The sequence below is a fragment of the Mus caroli genome, chromosome 11 (genome assembly GCF_900094665.2).
Source record: "Mus caroli chromosome 11, CAROLI_EIJ_v1.1, whole genome shotgun sequence".
Lineage (NCBI taxonomy): Eukaryota > Metazoa > Chordata > Mammalia > Rodentia > Muridae > Mus > Mus caroli.
Window position 1 is genome coordinate 53,702,352 of NC_034580.1, and position 21,548 is coordinate 53,723,899.

General features: G+C 43.8%; 1 protein-coding gene across 1 annotated transcript; it reads right to left on the reverse strand.

The window, feature by feature from the left end:
• Positions 1-1,717: 1,717 nt before the first annotated feature.
• Positions 1,718-18,865, reverse strand: LOC110305431 (zinc finger protein 39). The gene is made up of 5 exons (XM_021177410.2): positions 18,775-18,865; positions 17,353-17,517; positions 14,912-15,038; positions 7,013-7,105; positions 1,718-5,264 (listed from the first exon to the last, which is right to left on the reverse strand). The coding sequence occupies exons 1-5, from the start codon at positions 18,775-18,777 to the stop codon at positions 3,502-3,504; spliced, it is 2,151 nt and encodes a 716-aa protein (XP_021033069.1). The 5' UTR covers positions 18,778-18,865; the 3' UTR covers positions 1,718-3,501.
• Positions 18,866-21,548: the final 2,683 nt, after the last annotated feature.

Genomic DNA, 21,548 nt, shown 5'->3' on the forward strand with positions numbered 1-21,548 from the left:
TAGGAACACATGAATAAAGAGATTTTTCACAGCCATCTTCTGAATTGATTTAGACCTTTGTGAAGAAATGGTACTCATTTCTATCTGAGAGAAAGAGTCTTGGAATAAGCTCCTCTCCATTATTCTTTCTCATGCTTTCAACTTGGGCACCAACCTAACTCTAAGTGTATGCTGCGTAACCAAAGAATGTGTGTGTGTGTGTGTGTATGTGTGTGTGTGTGTGTGTGTGTGTGTTTGCATAAGAGCATAGAGCCTGCTTCAGCCAACAACATGGCATGCCTGGGGTCGATACTGTCAGTGCTCCCTGGAACTAATAGACAGTATAACATCTCAACACAGTAATGAGAGTTACAGTTTACAAGTACGCATCAATAATTTGGTAGGAGGTTGCAACAGAATGCTCTTTGGCCACACAGCACCATCTTATACTTTGCCAAAGTGTGATTTGGCTTTTGGTCTCTCTTCTGGATACTTACTCAGAGATTTCTCTCAGTTGTCCTTCTTATAATTAGATGAGATCAATCTTCCAATTTTTTAAAGGTAGGCATGTGACCTAGCCATGTCTATGAGCATACGGGGATGGGGTGGAGTGGGAGTACCTAAACACCTTAGGGAAATCCAGAAGACGGGTGAAGACATGGAGACGTCTTCAACTGCACATTGCTCTTGTAGTCATAATTTTCAGTTGAGAATTGTGTCCCTCAAATGTGGTTCCTATCTTTATCATGATAAAAAGCTCTCCAACCAGTGTGAGTGGTGCCGTGGAGGGGAATACATAGCCAGTGAGGAAACTGCTTATTTGAAGGACTTGGGACACATGGAAAACATTAGGTTTCTATTGGTAAATAAGCCACAGGCATGCACTTGCTCCCAAACAAGTTTTCTGAACACAGTTCCAGGATTTGGGAGGCTGACTCAAGATTATTTGTTTGAGGCCAACATATGGTGTACAGGGAATCAGTCTATCCAAACACATACTCTTGCATGCCTTCCCCTACCCACGTTATCACAAAGAAGCTAGCTTTTTGGTCATTTCAAAATGGAACCAGAGAACCAGAGTGGATGCACATAAGATGCCAGCTGCCCAGAAAAGCAGATCTTGAAGGAGGAATGAGGAAATGATAGGGACGGAGTAACTGGACTGGGCTAATGTTACATCCACTTCTTTTCCTGGAATTTGCAACTTGATAACTATTCCAAGTAGACAGAAAATGTCAATCCTACAGATGTGACAACTAGTCACATATGACCTGGTAGTGCTAATGAAGACATTATCTCCTCATCAACTGTCCTCATCTTGTTGATATTAATGTTAGCAGAGCAAGATTTTATTTAATTATGAAGAGTTCAGTCTCTATGAATTCTACTGGTAGCCAGGCAGTTGTGGCATGGGCCATTAATCCCAGCACTTGGGAAACAGAGGCAGGTGGCTCTCTGAGTTCAAAGCCAGCCTCGTTTACAGAATGACTGCCAGGACAACACAGAGAAACCATCACAAAAACAAACACACAAACAAACAGGGGGCTAGAGAGAGACAGCATCAGTGGGCAGCCATCCTCTATAACACCAGTCTCAACCATGCCTTAGCAGGCTGAGCAAGCCATAGAGAGTAAGCCAGTAAGCAACATTCCTTCATGGTCTCTGTTTCAATCCCTGCCCTGACTACCTCAGTCACAGACTGTGACATGGAAGCCAAATAAAACCTTTCCTCTTCAAGTTCCTTTTTGGTCAGTGTTTTACCGCAGTAAAGAAGAAAAGCTAATTGGGATTTTCCCATCGGCATCTCAAACACACTGATAGTAAGACACACGTTTTAAATATCAAGACTGCAATTTATAAGAGAAAATGGTGTCATACATTAGACACAAAGTCTTTTATTCAAGGCAGTTATGTATAGGGTAAAAACATCTTTAGAGCTAGAGCAAAATGTGTAGTGACAAAAGACTTGTGCTGTCGGTGACACAGCAGTGTTCAATGCCAACTAGGTAAGTTAAAACAGACCACTTCTGCTCAACGCTTCATAGGGAGGATGGAGTGTAGGACCTGGGGAGCACAAATAAGTGGGCAATGAATTGTTGCTCACCAAGAGCACGGAAGCCGACATAAGAACTGTTGCTCGTGGCTCTTTAAATGTCACCTGTGAACAATTCAGGGACTTCATTTGTTCATTTCTACACGGATACTATTTCCATTAGATCAACTGGCAGGCTTTATATTAGCGTCACACACTAGAGGGGTGGTAAAATAGCAATTCCCACACATACTTATTTGCACGGGCACAAAGTGGGGAAGGTGCATAGGACAATATTTGAGAAAATATGAACACATGCTAGAATGGTATTTGATGTGGAGATTTGTAGGTTTTAGTTTATGCATGTATGTGGTGAGGCTGAAACCAGGGTCTCATGAATGTTACACACATATTTTACCACTGGACTACATGCGTACCTCAGTCCCTGTTTAACAAAGCAAGACATATACACAGCAAACACATTTCCTGTAATTAATCTAGGTCCCACCAAGGGACCTAGTGAAAAATTTTAATTTTTCATTAAAATACCCAAATATATAGGTGAATGAGGGAATGTTTGGTGCAGTACAAGTTGTTTAAAAAATATGGCTGGCCCCTATTACTGCATGCCAGTATCAACTCCAGCCTCCAGTTACAATAACCGCAAATGTTCCCAGATACAATGTGCTCTGACAGACAATAATATCACTCACATATTTATTGGCACATGTGTGGCTCCATTTGAAAGTTGATATTAAATTACAAAGGCTGATAGTTTTTCTTCATTACAAACTTCTGACACGGAAGTTTTGTTCAAAGTTTCACCTGCTAACTTATTCACATTTGATTTATTCAAATTGTTCAATGAAACGTCTCTGATAAACTTTCTCAATTTGTAAAAGTTTCCCTTGTGTACAAACTGAAATATTAAAGAGCATGTAGGTTCTCCCAGTTGTATTGAGTTAGTGCAAAAGCACCATGCACAACAGCTTGAGAAAGTATTTCTCAAACTGAAAAAAAAAAAAAAAAAGAGTATTTGGGGACAAAAATGAATGATTTCCAGTCAGTTCTTTTTCTCTTAAATGGGGGAGTTTCTGACAATGGATGTCAAGGCTATCTTACAGGTGATGTTTATCTCAGACCCAGAGCTCATGAGAACTTAGGGAAGAAGAAAAAAAAGTATTTCTGTGGGCCTGGCTGAAAGTAGTGATCATCTCATAGTGTGTGTGTGTGTGTGTGTGTGTGTGTGTGTGTGTGTGTGTGTGTGTGTGTGATACATGATCACACAGACCCTCATTAATGGAGACTATTTTCCAGAGAAGACAGCCAACTTGTGTCACACAGAATTTTCTGTATAAATTTAGCACTTGCAAAGGTGTCCTTTCTTGCAAAAACATTGTCCACACTGTCACATTTATAGGAGACGCCCTCCACATGCCTTGTCTGGTGCCTGCTGATGGTTCCTGCTGACAGAGCTTCCCACATCCGACTCACAGGAGCTCCCTCAGGTGGATTCTCTGATGTACAGTGAGGGACGACTTGTGATAAAACGTTTTCCTACATTCTTGACATTCAAATCGTTTCTCACTTCCGTGAGTTACCTGATGCCGGTTAAGGTATGACTTCTGGTGAAAAGCCTTCTTGCAGAGCTCACACTCATAGGGCTTCTCGCCTGTGTGGGTTCTCTGATGGACGGTGAGATGTGACTTACTGTAAAACGTTTTCCTGCACTCCTCACACTCATAGGGCTTGTAGCCTGTGTGGCTTCTCTGATGGACGGTGAGGGAGGACTTATGGAGGAAGGTTTTCCTACATTCTCCACATGCATACGGTCTGCTCCCCGTGTGCTTTCTCTGATGTCTTCTGAGGCTTGACTTCTGGTAGAACGCTTTCCCACACTCTTCGCATTCGTAGGGTTTCTGGCCAGTGTGAGTCCCCTGGTGCATGCTGAGGTGTGACCGCCGGTGAAAAGTTTTCCCACATACATTGCACTCGTAAGGTTTCTCCCCTGTGTGTGTTTTCTGATGCACGGTAAGGTTTGACTTACGGCTGAAGGCTTTCTGACACTCTTCACATTCGTACGGCTTGTCGCCTGTGTGAACTTTCTGATGTATCACGAGGTGTGACTTAGAGTAGAACGTTTTCCTACATTCGTCACACTCGTACGGCTTCTCGCCAGTGTGAGTTCTATGGTGGACATTCAGGTCCGACTTACAGTAGAAAGTTTTCCTGCATTTTTTACACTCGTAGGGCTTCTCACCTGTGTGAGTTCTCTGATGTATCGTGAGAGAGGACTTATGGTAGAAAGTTTTCTTACACTCTTCACAACCATAGGGTTTCTCCCCCGTGTGAATTTTCTGGTGCCTGCCAAGGTGTGACTTGCGGTAAAATGCCTTCCCACACAGATTACATCCATAGGGTTTATAACCGGCACGGGTCCTCTGATAGCACCTGAGATCTGGCTTCTCACTAAAGCTTTTTTCAGACTGATAAACTTCATAGAGTTGGGCTTCTCTGGGGACTCTGTGCACATTTTGCTGGTTCTTCTGGTGAAAACATTTCTCACATTGTTTACATCTATGGGACCCGACTCCCGCATGTATGCTCTGGTCTGTGGGGTATGATTCCTTAATGAAGGTTTTCTCACAATCCCTACATGTGTAATATTGCTGTCCTTTGTGTATTTTCTTGTGTTTCGTGAGCTCATACTTTGTACAGAATGTTTTCTTACAAATACTACATTCAAAAGTTTCTGCCCATACCCAGCTCACGTCTTGGACATGAAGAGCTACCTCATCAGGCGCTTTCTCGGACTCGCCCAACTTACTGGACTCATGTGCAATGGGAAACCTCTTCTTACTCCATAATGTGTTTGTGTTGCAGGTCGCTTCTTGCATATAACACTGAAACTGCTGTCCAGTGCCTGGAGCTCTGCTATACAACCCAGGATGCTCTGCGTGTATGGGGGACTCACTAGTCAGAGAGGCATCAAGTTCCTCTCCAGTCCTCGTGTCATCGCGCTCGTTAGGGGGAGGGACGCTCTGCCACACAGTAAGTGCCACAGGCCTCATTCCTGAGGAGTTTCCATTCTTTACAGTCAGATTTGAAACACAGTTTGAGCTCACATTAAATATGTTTCCTAATTTAACTTTCTCCTCGGTTGACTGGTTGCTGTAGCTAATCACATGGTGCCACAGATGTCTCTCTTCATTGTCCTGGCTGGTTTCGTTCAGTTCCGTTACCTTCTGTACATCTAAAAGAAAACAGAAGTCGCCAAGCTCATGTTACAGCATAAAAATGAAGAACTGACGTCTCGTTCTCATCCCATTATGATTTAGCAATAATGTGTGTGTGTGTGTGTGTGTGTGTGCAGTGGATCTGTAACGTAGAGTTTACAATGTAAATCATATCACTTCATTGGTTTAAGGTGTTTAGTTCATTTGAAACACATGATTGTTAAATACTCACCAACTGGCTGGCTGTGTATTTCAGGATGTCATTTCCATCTGCCATTCCCCCCACCCCTGCCCCTTCAATCTCGTTCTTACAGTCATCCCACTTTCCTTCTTTCTGATCTGTAACAGTAAGATGCTCATCAGTGAGCTATCTGAGGATGGAGGTTTGTACGGCCTGCATTTCACTTAAGTGTAGACTTAGGAAAGGGCTGCTATCTGTGTAGTCAGTTTTCACTGTTCAACGAGGAACCACAGTAGAAATTTAGGGGGTTAGTTTACAGACACAAATGGCCTTATTCTCATATGAAAACAGCTAAGTTCAACCCTCCAAATTCCTAATCAAAATCTATTTTGTGCTTCCAAGAACCTTAACAGGGCCAGGTAGCTCCAGTCTGCCCTCTGCCGGACCAGTGGATTTCATTCAGGACACTAAGTGATGCCGCCACTGAATGCTTTCCAGATGTTCCGGGGACTCACAGTACTGTCAACTCTTCACTTAGATGAAGGTCCATGCAGCCCCACTTTATAATTCTCTGCTTCTGGAAGCTTCCGTTTTGTATTAAGCTGTCTTCTACACTATAAATGAGGTCTTCTGTGTAAGTCTATTGTCTTCTACACTATAGAAAACTGTAGACAACAGCTTCCACACCGACAGAAAAACCACAGCCTGTCAACACGAAAGCCCTGCTTCCCTTCCGCTCTGTGACAGCAGACCCTACTCTTCCTGTTGAGCTTCGCTTCCGCCTTCCTTCCTGTGCTGAGGACTCTCCCTCACTCGCAGGCATTCTACCTCGTGGGACAGGATACCTGATGCTGGGCCTTTTTGTCTGATTCCCTTACCAACCCCTTAGTTAATGCCTGAAAAACTATGTTATAAATATCTATATTAAGCTGCCAATTTCCTTCTCTGTAAGGACTAAGACACAAATCTATATTTTATACTCACCCAAGTATTAGATATACCAAATATTGGAAAAAAAGAAGTGTCAAGATTAAACTAGATGAATAATAGTCTCCTTAAAATTCCCTTTCCTTTAGACTTTTCCTGGAATAAAACAGTCTATTTCTTGTTATGATAAAGCATCCTTTGTGACTCTTATCTTACAACCATATATTATGTGTGTTTAATTTTTTCAACAAAAGTAAGCTCTTTATGTGCAGATATATTTATTATTATTTGCATGTCTAATTTTAGAAGTGCAATGCTTAGGAGATAATGAAATACCATGTGATAAAAGAACCCAGCCAAAAATGCTTTGGGTAGAAAACACAGACAGCTGAGAATGTAGAGACAGCAGCTAACCAACTAACCAAAGCTGTCTATAACGCTCCATGCACTTAAAGAAAATATATGCAGCAAAGTAAAAAGGAGAGTAAAAGTTCACGTGAACATTCTCCTTGGAGAGCGCACATAGGAATTATGTGAGGTAGCGCAGCAGCTGTGCCCAAGACTAGGAACTGCGCCTGAATAAGAACAGCTCGGTACGGCCAGTGTCTGTGAGAGTCTACTCACCCTCGCCTGTCTGTCCGAGGTGCACTCACTCACCTGGTCGGCTCTGCTTTGGGACGTCTTCTACTCTCCATGGCCCAGCTCCTTGCTCCAGCTTAAAGATCACCTCAGGTTTGGTGATGCAGTGGCCTGTTGATGGGAAATAATGTAAGACTGTATCAAATGCTAGGTCAAGTTCACTGCAGAAAGATCACAGCTTTGGGAAACAAGTGACTGCTAGACCCATCCGAACATTCTGTGAGAAGTTTATATTCCTCGTGCACTGGAACCTTGCCTTTAGTTAGGAAAGTGAGATGGCCTGAGAAGAGAGCAAAGCTGGGACCCCTGCAAGCCTATGGTCTCAGCTACCTGAGATGCTAAGGAAGACCAGATCCAAATCTGTCTAAGCAACTTAGTAAGACCCTATCTCAAAATGAAACGGGTGCTGGAATATGGCTCAGCGCCAGAGCGCCTGCTGAGTATCCACGAAGCCTTCAATCAATCCCCAGCACTAAGAGTAAATAAGTAGGAATTAGAAATCTAAGAATGACTTTAAGAAAACTTAAAGACATAACACAATTCAATAAGAAAGAAAGACAGACAGAATAAAAAGAGAGAGGGAGGAAGGAAGACAGACAGACAGACAAGACAGACTGACTCAGGTATGTAGGAGACAGAGGTGACTCAAAACTGAAGTGATCCAGCTTTTGAGATGGCTCAGTAGGAGGTAAGCGCACCAGATACAGAGGCTGGCGTCTGAGTTCTCTCCCTAGCCCTCTGACCCCTACGTGTATGCCACTGTGCGCGCGCAAATATACACAGTATACATTTTGAAAAAATGTTCAAGCAGTCTGAACATTTGTTGAAACTCAACAAAAACTAAGAAAAACAAAAAGGTGGATGTCTCAACAGCAGAACTAATCAGCCAGAATAACATTTAGAATAATGTCAGAGTTTGCACTACTTAAGTTATTTAGATACTTTTTTTGTTTGGTTGGTTGGTTTGAGTTGTTTGTTTGTTTGTTTGTTTGTTTGTTGGACATAGGGTCTCGCTATGTAATGTAACTCTGGCTGTCCTGGAGTTCACTATGTAGACCAGGCTGGCCTCGAACTCACAGACCCACTTCCCTTTGCCTCCTAAGTGCTAGGATTAAAGATGTGTCAGTTTTAAAATGGAAAAAGAAATTAATTTTATTTATTTTTATTTTATCTATATGAATGTTTTGTCAGCATATATGTCTATGCATTGTTACCTCCTTCCAGCCTAGCTAGGCTGGCCTCAGACCATCCGCCCGTGAGGCAGAGCCACCTGCTGGGCTGCTTCTCATCCCTTTCCTTTGATGTGCCACTACCTGCCTGAGGCCGGACCAGCTGTTAACTCTTCCCGAGTTAACACCAAACTGATCTTCATGAGTTCCTACTACAAGGCTGATCTGTCTACTTCAAAGGAACTTTGCATGGCTGGGAATGGGCCTCCCCTCTTCTTTATAAAGCCTGTTTGCCGACATTAAAGTTGAGCTTTGAACAGAATTTTGTCTTAGCTCCATCCTTTCTCGTGCTGCCTAGATTCCCTCTTGTCTTCCAGATTCCAAGATGCCTTCCAGGCTCGAACCCGGACATGTGAGCCGCTGGCCGGCCTCAACAATGCACCACGTGGTGTATGCAGTGCCAGTGAATTAAAGGAGAGATGGCTGGAGCCCCAGAGACCAAAGTTACAGATGGTTGGTGAGTTACCATGTGTGTACTCGAACCTACGTCCTCTGGGAGAGCAGCTGGTGCTCTTAACTGCTAAGCCATCTCTCCATCGCTCCACAAAAAAAAAAAAAAAAAAAAAAAAAAAAAACACTTATAATGAAAAACTTTAAGAATATTGCTTAAAGCATTTGTGCGACTGGTGTTCCAAAAAGAATACAGATTGAACATAAAAACCAATCCAGAACAAAACATTTATCCAGGCATGGTGAACTACCCACTCACTACCCCTNAAAAAAAAAAAAAAAAAAAAAAAAAAAAAAAACACTTTTAATGAGGAACTTTAAGACTTTTGCTTTAAGCATTTGTGTGACTGGTGTTCCAAAAAGAATACAGATTGAACATAAAAACCAATCCAGAACAAAACATTTATCCAGGCATGGTGAACTACCCACTCACTACCCCTGTAATTCTCAGCACTCAGGCGGCTCAAACAAGAAACTCAGGAGTTGGAGGCCAGCCTGGACTACACTGCAAATTCCACGTGAACTGGAACTACATGGGAAAACCCTATTTCAAAAAAAAAAAAAAAAAACAAACATTGGGAGGCAGAGACAAGGGGACCCTAGGAGTTTGCCAGCCAGCCTAAACAGGAACGTTCAGGTTCAGTGAGAGACCCTGCTTGGGGTTTTTGTTTTTGTCAACTTGACAAAAGCTGGGAACAGGAGCCCAACTGAAAGAATGTCTTCATTAAACTGACCTGTGGGCAAGCTTGAGGGGAATGTACTTGGTTAGAGTTATTGATGTGAGGAGGCTCAGCCCACTGTGGGCGGTGCCACCCTTGGGCAGGCTGTGCTGGGATATATAAGGAAGCAGGCTGAATGAGCCCTGAGTGAGCAAGCCAGGAAGCAGGTACTCCTCTATGGCCTCTGCTTCAGTTCCTGCCTCAGCATTCCCTGGCGATGAACTGTGACCTGTAAGCCAAAATTTTTCCTCAAGTTGCTTTTGGAACTAAGATGCAAGGGAATAAAGAGAGAGGGAGGGAGGGGGAGAGAAATACCCCTAACACCATCCTATCCTCTGGCCTCCAAATGTTCATGGACATGTGTATGAACTTGCACACAGTCATACACACAAGCACATACACCACACACATACACACACCAAATTTTTAAAAATCCAAATAAGTAAATTATTCAGTGACATAAATGACAAATAAAATCCGAATTCAAGGGAAACATATGAATATCTAGATCCCAAATATATGAACATCTAGATTTGTCCCCCAAAAAGGATCTGATGTAATAATAAGACTGTCGAAAGCAAAACATACTTTAGAGGAACCCCAGAGTGCAAGAGGAATCCAAGAGGTGAGGGCATAAGATGCTGGCTGACAAAGTTAAAGCAAACAAACAAACAAAGCCAGTGCCAACCGAGAACACTGTATCCAGTGAGGTTAACTTTCAAAAACTGAGAACTAGACTTGCTAAAACAAAACGACAGGGATTCATCAGCACTAGATCAGCCTGTGGTGATGAGTCCTGCCAACTTAGTGGGGTCTGGAATCACTAAGGGGCAAGCCTCTGAAGGGATCCGTGTGGGTCCTCCCAGGAAGACTTAGCTGAGGAGAGAAGGAACCAGCGCCTTCTGTCGGAGGCGCAGATACAGGAGGCCCGAGGGGAAAGCAGTGCTGTTTGCTTGCCTGCCTGCTCTCCCTGCTGGGGAGTGTGCTCATCTCTGCTGCCAGTGGCACTCTCTCCTGATATCAGACCCTAGCTTCTTCAGTTTCCACAATGGATTGAAAGCCAGTGACTCTCCAGGATCCTTTCAGGCCTTAAACACTAGACTGAGACAGTTGAGGTATCTGGCCTGGTGGACTGACAAGTACTGGGTTCTCAGGCTCTCCGGGATGTAGTTAGTCATTGTCTGACTACCCTTCCCTATCAGCTGTAAGATATTCTAATAACTCTCTTCTAATACACATACATACATGCACCCGTACACACACACACATCTGTTTCTCTAGTGCAATGGTTTTCAACCTTCCTAACGTTTCAACCCTTTCTTTTTGTTGCTACTTCATAACTGTAATTTTGCTACTTTTAGGAATTATAATGTAAATATCTGTGTTTCCCAATGGTCTTAGGTGACCCCTGTAAAAAAGTCACTTGGCCCCCAAAGTGGTTGTGACCCACAAGTTGAGAACCACTGCTCTAAAGAACCTTACCTACTACACAGGCTTAAGAGATGCTACATAGTAAGTGAACAGATCATGTCCACCATTACTGAAACATATAAAATTAAACAATACAGCAAGATACACAGAAGAAAGTGTATCAATACAGAAAACCATTAAACAAAAAATTAACACAAAGGAAAAAAGAATGCAGAATATAGCCACCCAAAAATGTCAGAAGTATGTCCTCAGTTATCAAAAATACTCTTAAATGTAAACAAAACTATTTCCCAGTAAATATATAAACCGTTTGAATAGATGAAAATAACAATTTCAGTGGCATGCTGCAGAAGAGAAAACCATTTACTAAAAAATACTACATGTGAACCGAATCCAAAGGGATGGCCGTAGCATGCAAGTGCGACCCAAAGAAATCAGTTCAAACAGAATGGAAACCTGTGAAAGGAGATGGAGGAGTGGGAAGAGGAAGAGGGGGATGAAGAGGAAGAGGAGGAGAAGGGATCAATTCAAAGAGTAAGTAATGTGTAAAGAGATGCACACGTGCTGAACGCTGAGTTTGTAGAGTTCATTAGGTCATACAGAAGCGGTAAACTGTAGTACAATATCTGAGAACTACAACAGCTACCATCACCTACCAAAAGGGCAGGTCATTTTGACAGGAAATTTACAGAGAAGCCCTACAATCAAGCCCACAGTGGAACAAAATAGCCTAAGAGACACTGACAGGCTGCCAGCTCCTTCTGAGAGCACCATTATCTCATGGCTCAAGTAGTGCATATTACTGTTCAGGACAACGTTAGGAAGGCAGTCTCAGCAAATTTAAAAATAAACAAACAAAACCCCTGAATATCCTCTCTGATCACAATGAAATAGATAGACATATAAAACTGGAAATTTTATCCTACCAGATGACTAATGAGTATGAAAGAAAGTAAAATGCAAATTTAAAAATAACTGAGGGGCTGGAGAGATGGCTCAGTGGGTAAGAGCACTGACTGCTCTTCTAGAGGTCCTGAGTTCAATTTCCAGAAACCACATGGTGGCTCACAACCATCTATAATGGGATCTGATGCCCTCTTCTGGTGTGTGTGAAGACAGCCACCATGTATTCATATACATAAAATAAATAAATAAATCTTTAAAAAATGAATATTAATTGGAACAAATGAATGTTAAAACCAATTTTTTTTTTTTTTTTTTGGTTTTTCGAGACAGGGTTTCTCTGTATAGCCCTGGCTGTCCTGGAACTCACTCTGTAGACCAGGCTGGCCTCAAACTTAGAAATCTGTCTGCCTCTGTCTCCCAAGTGCTGGGATTAAAGGCGTGAGCCACCACACCTGGCAAAACCAGAATTTTTAATTGAGTCATCTCCCCAGCCCTATCCAGTATTCTCTTTACTGAAATTGTTGAGATAGAAAGACAGTAACATGGGCTAGAGAGATGGCTCAGTGGGTAAGAGCACTGGCTGCTCTTCCGTACGTCCTGAGTTCAGTTCCCAGCAACCTCATGGTAGCTCACAACCAACAGTGGAATGTGATGCCCTCTTCTGGTATGCAGGTGTACAGATGAAGCACTCATTTACATAAAGTTAATAAATCCTTTTTAAAAAGAAAAGACAGTAATACTATTCAAATTTTACAAAACAAACAGTTCATAAAGGACCATTGCGACAGAAATGAAGAGGGTCCCATTGTAGCCACTATTGCAGAGCAGCAGCCATGGCTCCAGCCTATGCCGTAGCTGTTGGCCACAAAGTGAGAAAGAATATGAACAAGCGGAGTCACTGCTGACAATGCTAATGTCTGTCATGGCTGATGGTGCTAACGTCTCGAGAGGCACACCACATTTTTGTGGGAATATGCAATTTCTGCCCTATGAGTGGCACCCCATCAGATCTGTAGTCACTCCAAGGACACTCAAGTTCATCTAGAAGGGTGTGAGGATACATAGCAGGGCTAAAAGGAAGCTGACCAACACATTGGCATCAAGAAGTACTACATCTCTTCTGCCTGTTCTCCATTAATAAATCTTTACCACACAAAACACACACACACACACTATTAAATGGACAACTTCAATATTGATGAAATGTCCACACTACTCACACTGACTTATCAATTCAATGGACTCTAAGTACCAACAGCATTTTCATCGTTCTAGAAAAAAGCCAATCCTAATCTTCACAGAGAAACACAAAAGACCCCCAGGCAGTCAAAGCATCCTTGAAAAACGAAGCAAATCAGTTGTTGTATATGGTAGAGCAACAGCACACAGGAACACAGTAAGACATAAGACAGAGCAACAGCACACAGAGACATGGTAGGACAGCACAGAACTAGCATAAACGTAGACAAACAGCCAATGAAACAACAGAAACAAATCCAGACCTTACGGCCACCCGGTTTTCACCAGAGGCAGCAGGAGCGGTTAGAAAGGAAGCTCTCCTCAATAAGTGGTACAAGCGCTATACTCTCTGGTGTACACAAAGACATTAGACCCCCTTTATCTTTCCGTATTCAGAAACCTAATTAAAATATATCAAAGACGTAAATGCAAGATCTGAAACTACTGAAAGAAAATACAGGGAAGCTGGATATTGATTCAAAAATTTGCTTCCCTTTTTGAGATTGGCGTCTCTATGTTGCCAGGTGGCTCTGGAAGTCCTGGGCACAAGTGATACCTGCTCCTCCATCTCCAGGGCGCTGGAAGCACAGACCAACACCATCTGACCCAGGACAAAGATGACAGGACCTCAAATCACAGCCATCTACAACAAAAGCTGACAACTGGGGTTTCAAAAACAAAACCCTCCCTAAAGAAAACCCAAGGCTAGAGTGATAGAGTGAAGGTCAGCCTACACAGCCAATGAAAAGGTCTCAACTATACACGGGGCTGAATCCTGGACTACATAAGGAAGTTAAGAGCAGGAAAAAAACAAAAACAAAAACAGGTCCTATAAAGTTGAGCAAATGACTTGAGTAGGTATTTTCCCAAAGGCATACAAATAACACAGAAACCCACCAATAAATGGTCAGTACCTGTAAACATCAGAAAACGGGAATGAAAACCACGGCCAAGCGTAACTATACTTGCAGCGTAACTATACTTGCAGCTGGAATATTCCAGAAACCATGAGCAACAAGCACCAATGAGGACACAGAGAAAGACACATTATCCTTCACTGTTGCTGGGAATATAAAATCACTACCATGAAAAACTGTATAAAAGTTCCTTTAAAAACTAGAAATAGAACCACCTTTATGGTTCGGCTACCACTGAATATATTAAAAGAAAATGAAATCAGTATTTTGAAAGATCATGAGTTCAAGGTAATATTGAGCTATATGAGCTCTTGTCTTTAAAAAAAAAAAAAAAAAGTATTTATGGGCTGGAGAGATGGCTCAGTGGTTAAGAGCACTCATTGCTCTTCCAAAGGACCTGAGTTCAATTCCCAGCAACCACATGGCAACTCCCAACCGTCTGGTGCTATCTTCTGTTATATATGCAGACAAAGTACCCGTATACATAAAATACATAAATAAATAAATCTTTTTGTTAAAAAAAGAAATGTATAAGGGAATATTATTCACTAACAAACCCAAACTTATCTCGGGTTGGAACTGAAGGACGGTTTTGCTAAGTTAACTAAGTCAGGCATGAAAGGACAAACATTGCACATCCTTGTTTATATGTGGAAGACAAACTGGCACTCACAGAAATAGAAGCAAGAGCAGGTGACAACGCCTATTAGAGTGTGTGAGGGAGGGACAGAGAGAAGACGGCTGATGCACGCAGGGGTGCAGCTGGATAGCCCGTGTAACTTTCAGTTTTCTACAGCACAGAAGCGTGACCATGCTTAAAATGATTCCGTGCCACAAAATAGCTAATAGAGGATTAAATGCTTGCAATATAAAGATGTGATATGTCTGCATAGACCTGCCAATTTCTGGAGGTAGGTTTATATACACGCACACACACACACATGTGTAGCTAAACAAATTTCAGACATGGTTGCTGTTCTTACTAACACAGGAAGTGTTTTTAATACTGTTGGGGACTTCACTCACCCAAGGACTCCAGGCTGCTGTAGGTCTCCAGCATCACGTCCCTGTAGAGCTTCCTCTGACTGTCATCCAGGTCCTGCCACTCATCCCAGGTGAAGTCCACAGACACATCCTCAAATGACACCAACCCCTGTAATGAGACATTTCTCCTCAACTCAAACTTTTGAGCCTATCAAAAGACAAGACCCTGTCTACAGAACTCAAATTTCCTCAGAGAGAGAGCCACATCTCTGAGCACCAGCACCATATAAGATGTGCCAACCAAGTTAAATGTCAAGAGAAAGATGAGGGTTCTGATGTCCTTATCATTTAGAAGTAAAAACACCTGAGGCTCTCCACTAAAGCTTTTCGAATAGAAATCTTAATGAATTAAAACTGTACAAACATTAAACTCTACATGTGAAAATATTTATAAAAGGTGAGGGATATTCTAAAAAAAAAAAAAGCAAGTAAAGAGAGTACCATATTCATGGAGTATAACTTTATAGTCATAAAGACACTGACTCTCTAGAGGTAAATAAACTAATTTAGTGCAATGGAAGCATCAAATTCATAAATGTATTTCAGAATTCTTATAGAGAACTGAAGAAGCGAAAGCAAGGTGTGATTAGTTCTGGCTCAGTTTGCCCCAGCGCAGGTCCCTCCCTGCATTGGCAGCTCTGGGTTTCCATAATATACACTACATTTTCTGTTCTGCAGGATCCAGACAGCAGCTGACTCAGTGCCTCAAGGCTCCTCCAAGCTTACACAGGCAACCTCCCTGAGGTGTCCTCACACAGTGCAGTGAGGAAGATCTCACACAGTACAGTGAGGCTCCCTCCCTCTTCTTTTAAAGGCCATTAGTCCCATGAGATCAGGGACTAGCACCTTTTTTACCAGTTACCTTCAACGAGCCCTATCTCAGATAAAGTGGCATTTGCTTTTAGTGGTCAGCCTGGCCATATAAATTTGTCCACAGCAAATTTGCCATCCCTACCTCTGATGGAAAAAGTCAAATACCTACTTGTAGTCAATCCACATGATCAGATTTATAATCTCCCACTTAGCTTGGCTTAACCAAAGAGCGTGTGCATGTAGACCACAGGACAGCCTCAGATACAACTCCTCAGAGCCACCTTCCCTCACACCATGGAATCCCTAGCTTCCTTGTTCAGGGCCTCAGATCCCAGATTCCCCTCTTTAAATACCCATTGGTCCAGCAGATGGGGTCCTGGAGAGAAGGACAATGGGAGGTCAGTACCTGCCGCTCCACTTTCGGATGCCCCCTCTGTGGACTTCGTTCTTTTAACTATAGCAGTGGAAACACTAACACACATCTGAGTGTGTAGGGCTCATTCTGAGAAAATATGTAATGACGTAAACAACAAAAACACAATCCCTACCTCCTCCTACGGAAGTGCAGGCCCCCTGAGCCAAGCAAGGATCTGAAGAGGCCACATCTGACAACCCCAAAACAAACCATATAGTTTAGTCTTCCACAATCAAGATGCGACATCTTTCTTAAGATTTGGATTTTTTGAATATTTTTGAATATTTTGCTTTTGGTATCAACTACTGGAATTGTTCAGCTTCATTTCTGGACTGTTCCTTTGTGTAGAGAAACACAGCTGATTTTATTTCTGACCTCTTTTATCTTGCTCAACTTTTTCATAGGTCCTATTTGTAACGAATGTAGTGTCAGCTCATCTCCAAATGCATGCGGTTATGACCCTTATGACCCTCTTCCTTCCAATTTACGTGACCCTTAGTCGTGCTGCCTAGGCTGCTGCCAAAGGTTGTGGAAAGTACCTCTAGGACAGTGACAACAGAGGCGGTGAGGATGGAGGTGTCTTATTTCTAGTCTCAGGAAATAAAAATGCTGATTTCTATCAAGTGTGACATTAATTACAAGCACAATGCAGCCTTATGTCCCCACGCTGTTGTATCTCTCCATCACATACAGAGGTCTAAGGACAAACTGTGGGCCCCGGTTCTCTCCTCTCACCAAATGGGTCCTGGAGATCCAACTCAGGTCGTCAGGACTGAGTCCTTTACCCACTGATGCACCTGCACGGCACTCTTGTGGATTTTCAATTGTTGGTTGCTATGGTGTGTTACACTAAATCATGTTTAAATAAAGAGTACATGGCGGGGCTGGCGAGATGGCTCAGTGGTTAAGAGCACCAACTGCTCTTCCGGAGGTCGCAAGTTCAAATCCCAGCAACCACATGGTGGCTCACAACCATCCATAACGAAATCTGATGCCCTCTTCTGGAGTATCTGAACACAGCTACAGTGTACTTACATATAATAAATAAATAAATCTTAAAAAAAAAAAAAAAAGAATTGTTTAAAAAAAAAGAGTACATGGCATACTTATAATTTCATACTACTGTTTCTAGATAAGGCAAGGGAATAAGGAAGATAACACGCACATACATGACCTTCTCTAGTTCCCGATTTACCTTTACTGGTGCCTTGTGTTTTCTCGCTCTATTCCGCTGGGACCGCCTCCAGTAACTGTAGGTGACTGGCCTCTTCTTGTACCTTCTCTTACGCTTTCTAGTTTCAAGACATCGACTGGGGAGTTGACTCAAGGAGTTCTCCACACTGTCAGGCTGCAAGTTCCTCTATAAAGCAATGTTGGAGATGCCATGTGAGTGACTTAGAGCCACCTCTGTGCTGGACACACTGCAACCACACATGAACTAAAGCAAAATTCAACGGAACGACACCCCACCCCACCAACGTCTCCAGCAAAGGAGTCACTGTCATCTTGTGCTCTTGGCAAATGCAGTGCCCCAAGTACACAATTTAAACCTTCTGCTGTCATAAAAGTAAATGCTGGAAAATGCCTCAAAACAATTGTTAGACAATATCACAACACACCAAATACTGACACAAGCTTTGTTATACCATTTATAGCAATTATAAAAACTTAAGTTTCTTCCCTCCACATGACATAGTCTTAAAAAGACACTTTCAAGAGTATCAATTTGAAACTTACAGGTTCCGTGGTAAACTTAATGTCAACTATAGCTACAGACCAGTCAAAGAGGCAAGAATTCTGATTTGTTCTACTAACTGTTTTGAGTTCTATTTGAGATTTTACGACGTTAGGGGAAATGGGGATTTTTAAATGGAGTTTGAAATTTTTCTGTGCACCACTGTAAAGAAAAGCACAGATCCTTTTGATGCCCACAGCCACACTTAGGACTAAATCCTACAACTCTGCCCCACCAGTAATGCGTATCCTACTGTGAATTCAGGAAGGGATTAATCTATTCTTGAGACCAGAGCTATTGGAATGTCACCTTTGGAAAGGCCCTCACACAGCCAAAAGTGTGTGTTTAATGTAGGCAGCAGTCAATCCCATCGAGCTGACAGTTGGTTACCAAGCACATACACTTCACAAAGTTACGAAGATGGAATAGGTGTCTCCAGAGCCATAGGGAGCAGATACATCATTACAGCAAAGGACGTGAATCCAGTGTGGAAGAGAGAGACGCTGCACGTGCTCTCTCTCTCTCACTACACTCTCCACACAAGCCAATACAGTAAGAGCCTTGCTGATAATGGGGAGGCCAGGAGATGCCCCAGCCCAGGCTCACGCCACACCTCAGGCTGCTCCAGCATCCAGGGCTGTCACTGCTTGACAGTGAGACACCAGACACAGCAGCTGTGGCACCAGAGTCTGGACCAAGAGAAGGGTGCCGCTGAGGACAAGTGTCCCTGCAGGGTCAGGGAGTGTGGCGGCTCAGCCACGTCAAGACCTAGGGAGACAGGCTGTGAGCTCAGCCCTGCATAGGCCTCTCAGGGCCGAACCGCCTGCCCAGGGCAAAGCGGAGGAAACCGGAACTCTGCCGGTTCCTGCGGGCAGCACTCACCATGGCGCCCCCGTCCGCCTCTGGCAGTTGACTGGCCTGAGGCACCCGCACCGGACGGCTCAGCTGACCGATCAAAGGTAAAGATGGCGCGAGACAAGGCCCCGCGAACTAGCGAACCCGCCAAGGCCCGCCCCTGTGCCCGGGATGCGCGCCTGATTGGGCCGCCCCTCAGTCCCCGCCCCATCATCGTGCCTTGATTGGCCACAGATAGCACCAATCGATGACTTGAGAAAGGCAGACTACCCCGAAAAGTGGCTGCTGCGAAATATTTTCTGTTTTGTTTTGTATTTTGTTTTTCAAGACAAGCCCACGCTGGCCTCGAACTCATGGCAGTCCCTCTGGCTGGGCTCCAAAGCGCTGAGATTACATGAGTTGACCGTTATGCTTCCCTTGTCCGTAGGTAAAGCCCACTCCAGGTGGATGACGAGATTAGGGTTTAGTCATGTTCATAATGTGAATTATGTCATGTGAATTATGAACTGTATATAGGAATATATTATTCACAAATGTAAAGAAAACGATGACAATTATTTTTAAATTTCAAATAACGTTTTCTTGTGTGTGTGTGTGTGTTGTCTTTGATCTTTGGCCCCAGAACTTTTGAATCGAGAAGCTGACAGAAGTCAAATAGAAAGTATCTGTTAACGAGTATGTCAAGTACAAATAAAATGTGACACACATTGTCATTTAAATTTTCCTGGAATTCACATTGAAAAATTAAATCTGACTGTACTGATAGTAAATATAAGCCCCTCAAAGCGCACCCAGTGGCCAGGCCCCGCCCCTGAGGCCCTCCAACCACTAGGCTCCACCTACAAAACGTTCTATAGGCCAAAACTGCAGGTTAAGCTCTGCCCCATAAGGAAAAAAAAAAAAAAAAGCTCAAACTCAGAACTTCAAATCTATCACATCACTATCACATCGCTATCAGTCACATAGGAGCCGCACCAAGCCTTCCCACATGCAAATAAGATTTCCCCCAAACTCTCAGTCCAAGCCAATGAGAGGTACCTACGGTCGAACCCTGAATCACCCCCAACTGTATATAAATTTATCCAGGGAATTAAAGGTGTGCTGTAACGCTTGGGAAGAGATCTGCTCTCCCGAAGTGCTGCCTGAGGTTCCAACGCACTCCTCACTGGATAGTCGGCTTCTCAACGGTCCAGCCTAACCTGACTCAGTGCAGGGCGCCTTGGAGTTACTGAGTGGCCTGGAGGCATGGTTGAGACTTCGTCTCCCTGCCTGCACTTGCTTCCCTTCGCCAGAACCCTCGCACCAGGCTTGGCCTGAGATCTCCGTTGAAAACCTCTGGTACTCAGGCCCACAAGGTCACCCAAACCAACCTTTCCTGGCACCACTTTCAGGCCACCGGCAGCCCCAAGTCCTCCCGCTGCTCGTTCCTGCTCCACCACGGCACTCCCTCTATGTCCATCTTCCCACTCTAACCTGGCCTCAGTTCGTGGGGCTGGGGGGGGGGGATCGCCAGGGTTGTACCCATCCCTTTCTTAAGTGATCTCTCAGAAAAGAGTCTGGGGTATACCCAACTGGGGCTGAGGCCGGTTCCTGACCAGAATCCCAAATGAAACTATAACACTCCAGGGGGCATTTGAGCTAGAGAGCAGTTTATAACTTGCCTCCTGGCTGGTCTCCATAAAGCTATCCTAAAAGTGGTAAATTATGAGAAAATCCAAGAGGTCATCTAGCACTAACACAAACGCCCACTTTCCTGGACCGCCTTACAGAGGACCTCCTACAATGCACAAATCTGGACCCTGAGACCCCCAGTGGGGAACTACTACTTACGACCTACTTCTCTCAGAGTTTCCCTGACATTAGGGCCAAACTTAAACACCTAGACTCCACAGACAGAAGTTTTAGCCATGCCTTTTAAGGTGTACCACAGGAAAAAATAATTTTTTTAAAGCCCCAAAACAAAACTACCTGAGGGCAGCTAAGGCCTTTCAGCCGGCCATAGCAGCTACCTCCTCACTTTCGAAAGCCCAGAAACTTCCAGGTCCCTGTTTCAAATGTTGTGAGAAAGGTCAAGGGGCCTAGGCCTGCCTGAGCTCTTGTCAACCACCTTGACCATGGCCAAGGTGCCATTAAAAGGGATATTGGACTGTTGACTGCCCCCATGTCCCTCACATCATGGGGACATCAGGTCTAAATCGCCCTCTAGCTGACCTCTTAGGCCTGATGAAGGAGGAGGCCTGGACTCCCTTGACTGAATCACCACCAACTTCCACAGGAAGCCCCGGGTAGTCATCATAGAATCAGGGCAACACATCTCCTTCCTCCTGGACACCAGGGTCACCTACTCAGTCCTGAGTTTGGGGCACCCACCTCTCTTGCTGTCCTATTGTCAGGGTTAGAAGGAAAGCCTTACTAACCTCTCCAAATCCCACCACTTAGTTGTATCTTTAAGGGGTAGTTCCCTTACCCACTCCTTCCTAGTGGTACCAACCTGTTCTGCCCCCTTACTGGGAAGAGACCTCTAAGCCAAAGTCGGAGCCTCTAGTTTCTTCTCTCCCAATGCACCTGACCCCAGGCTTGCCTCCTCTTCCTCATCTTCTTCCTCTTCCTCCTCCTCTGCTTTCTCCTCCTCTAAACCATACAGCCTGACACACCTTTTCCCTTATCAACTTCTCAGATGGATCCCTGGAGATGGAGCACCCAAAACCCTTTTATAGCCAAACATTCAAAGCCCACTGATTATATCACCTAGGCTCTATACCTTCTCTCTCCCTGCCCCTCCCCTCCCCTCCCCTCCCCTC

Coding starts and splice junctions, on each gene's coding strand:
- LOC110305431 (XM_021177410.2), bottom strand. Junction 7,106..14,911: donor CAGCAGCCTGGAGTCCTTGG/GTGAGTGAAGTC, acceptor TCCCATCAACAG/GCCACTGCATCACCAAACCT. Junction 5,265..7,012: donor CCCAAAGCAGAGCCGACCAG/GTGAGTGAGTGC, acceptor GTTTTCTTTTAG/ATGTACAGAAGGTAACGGAA.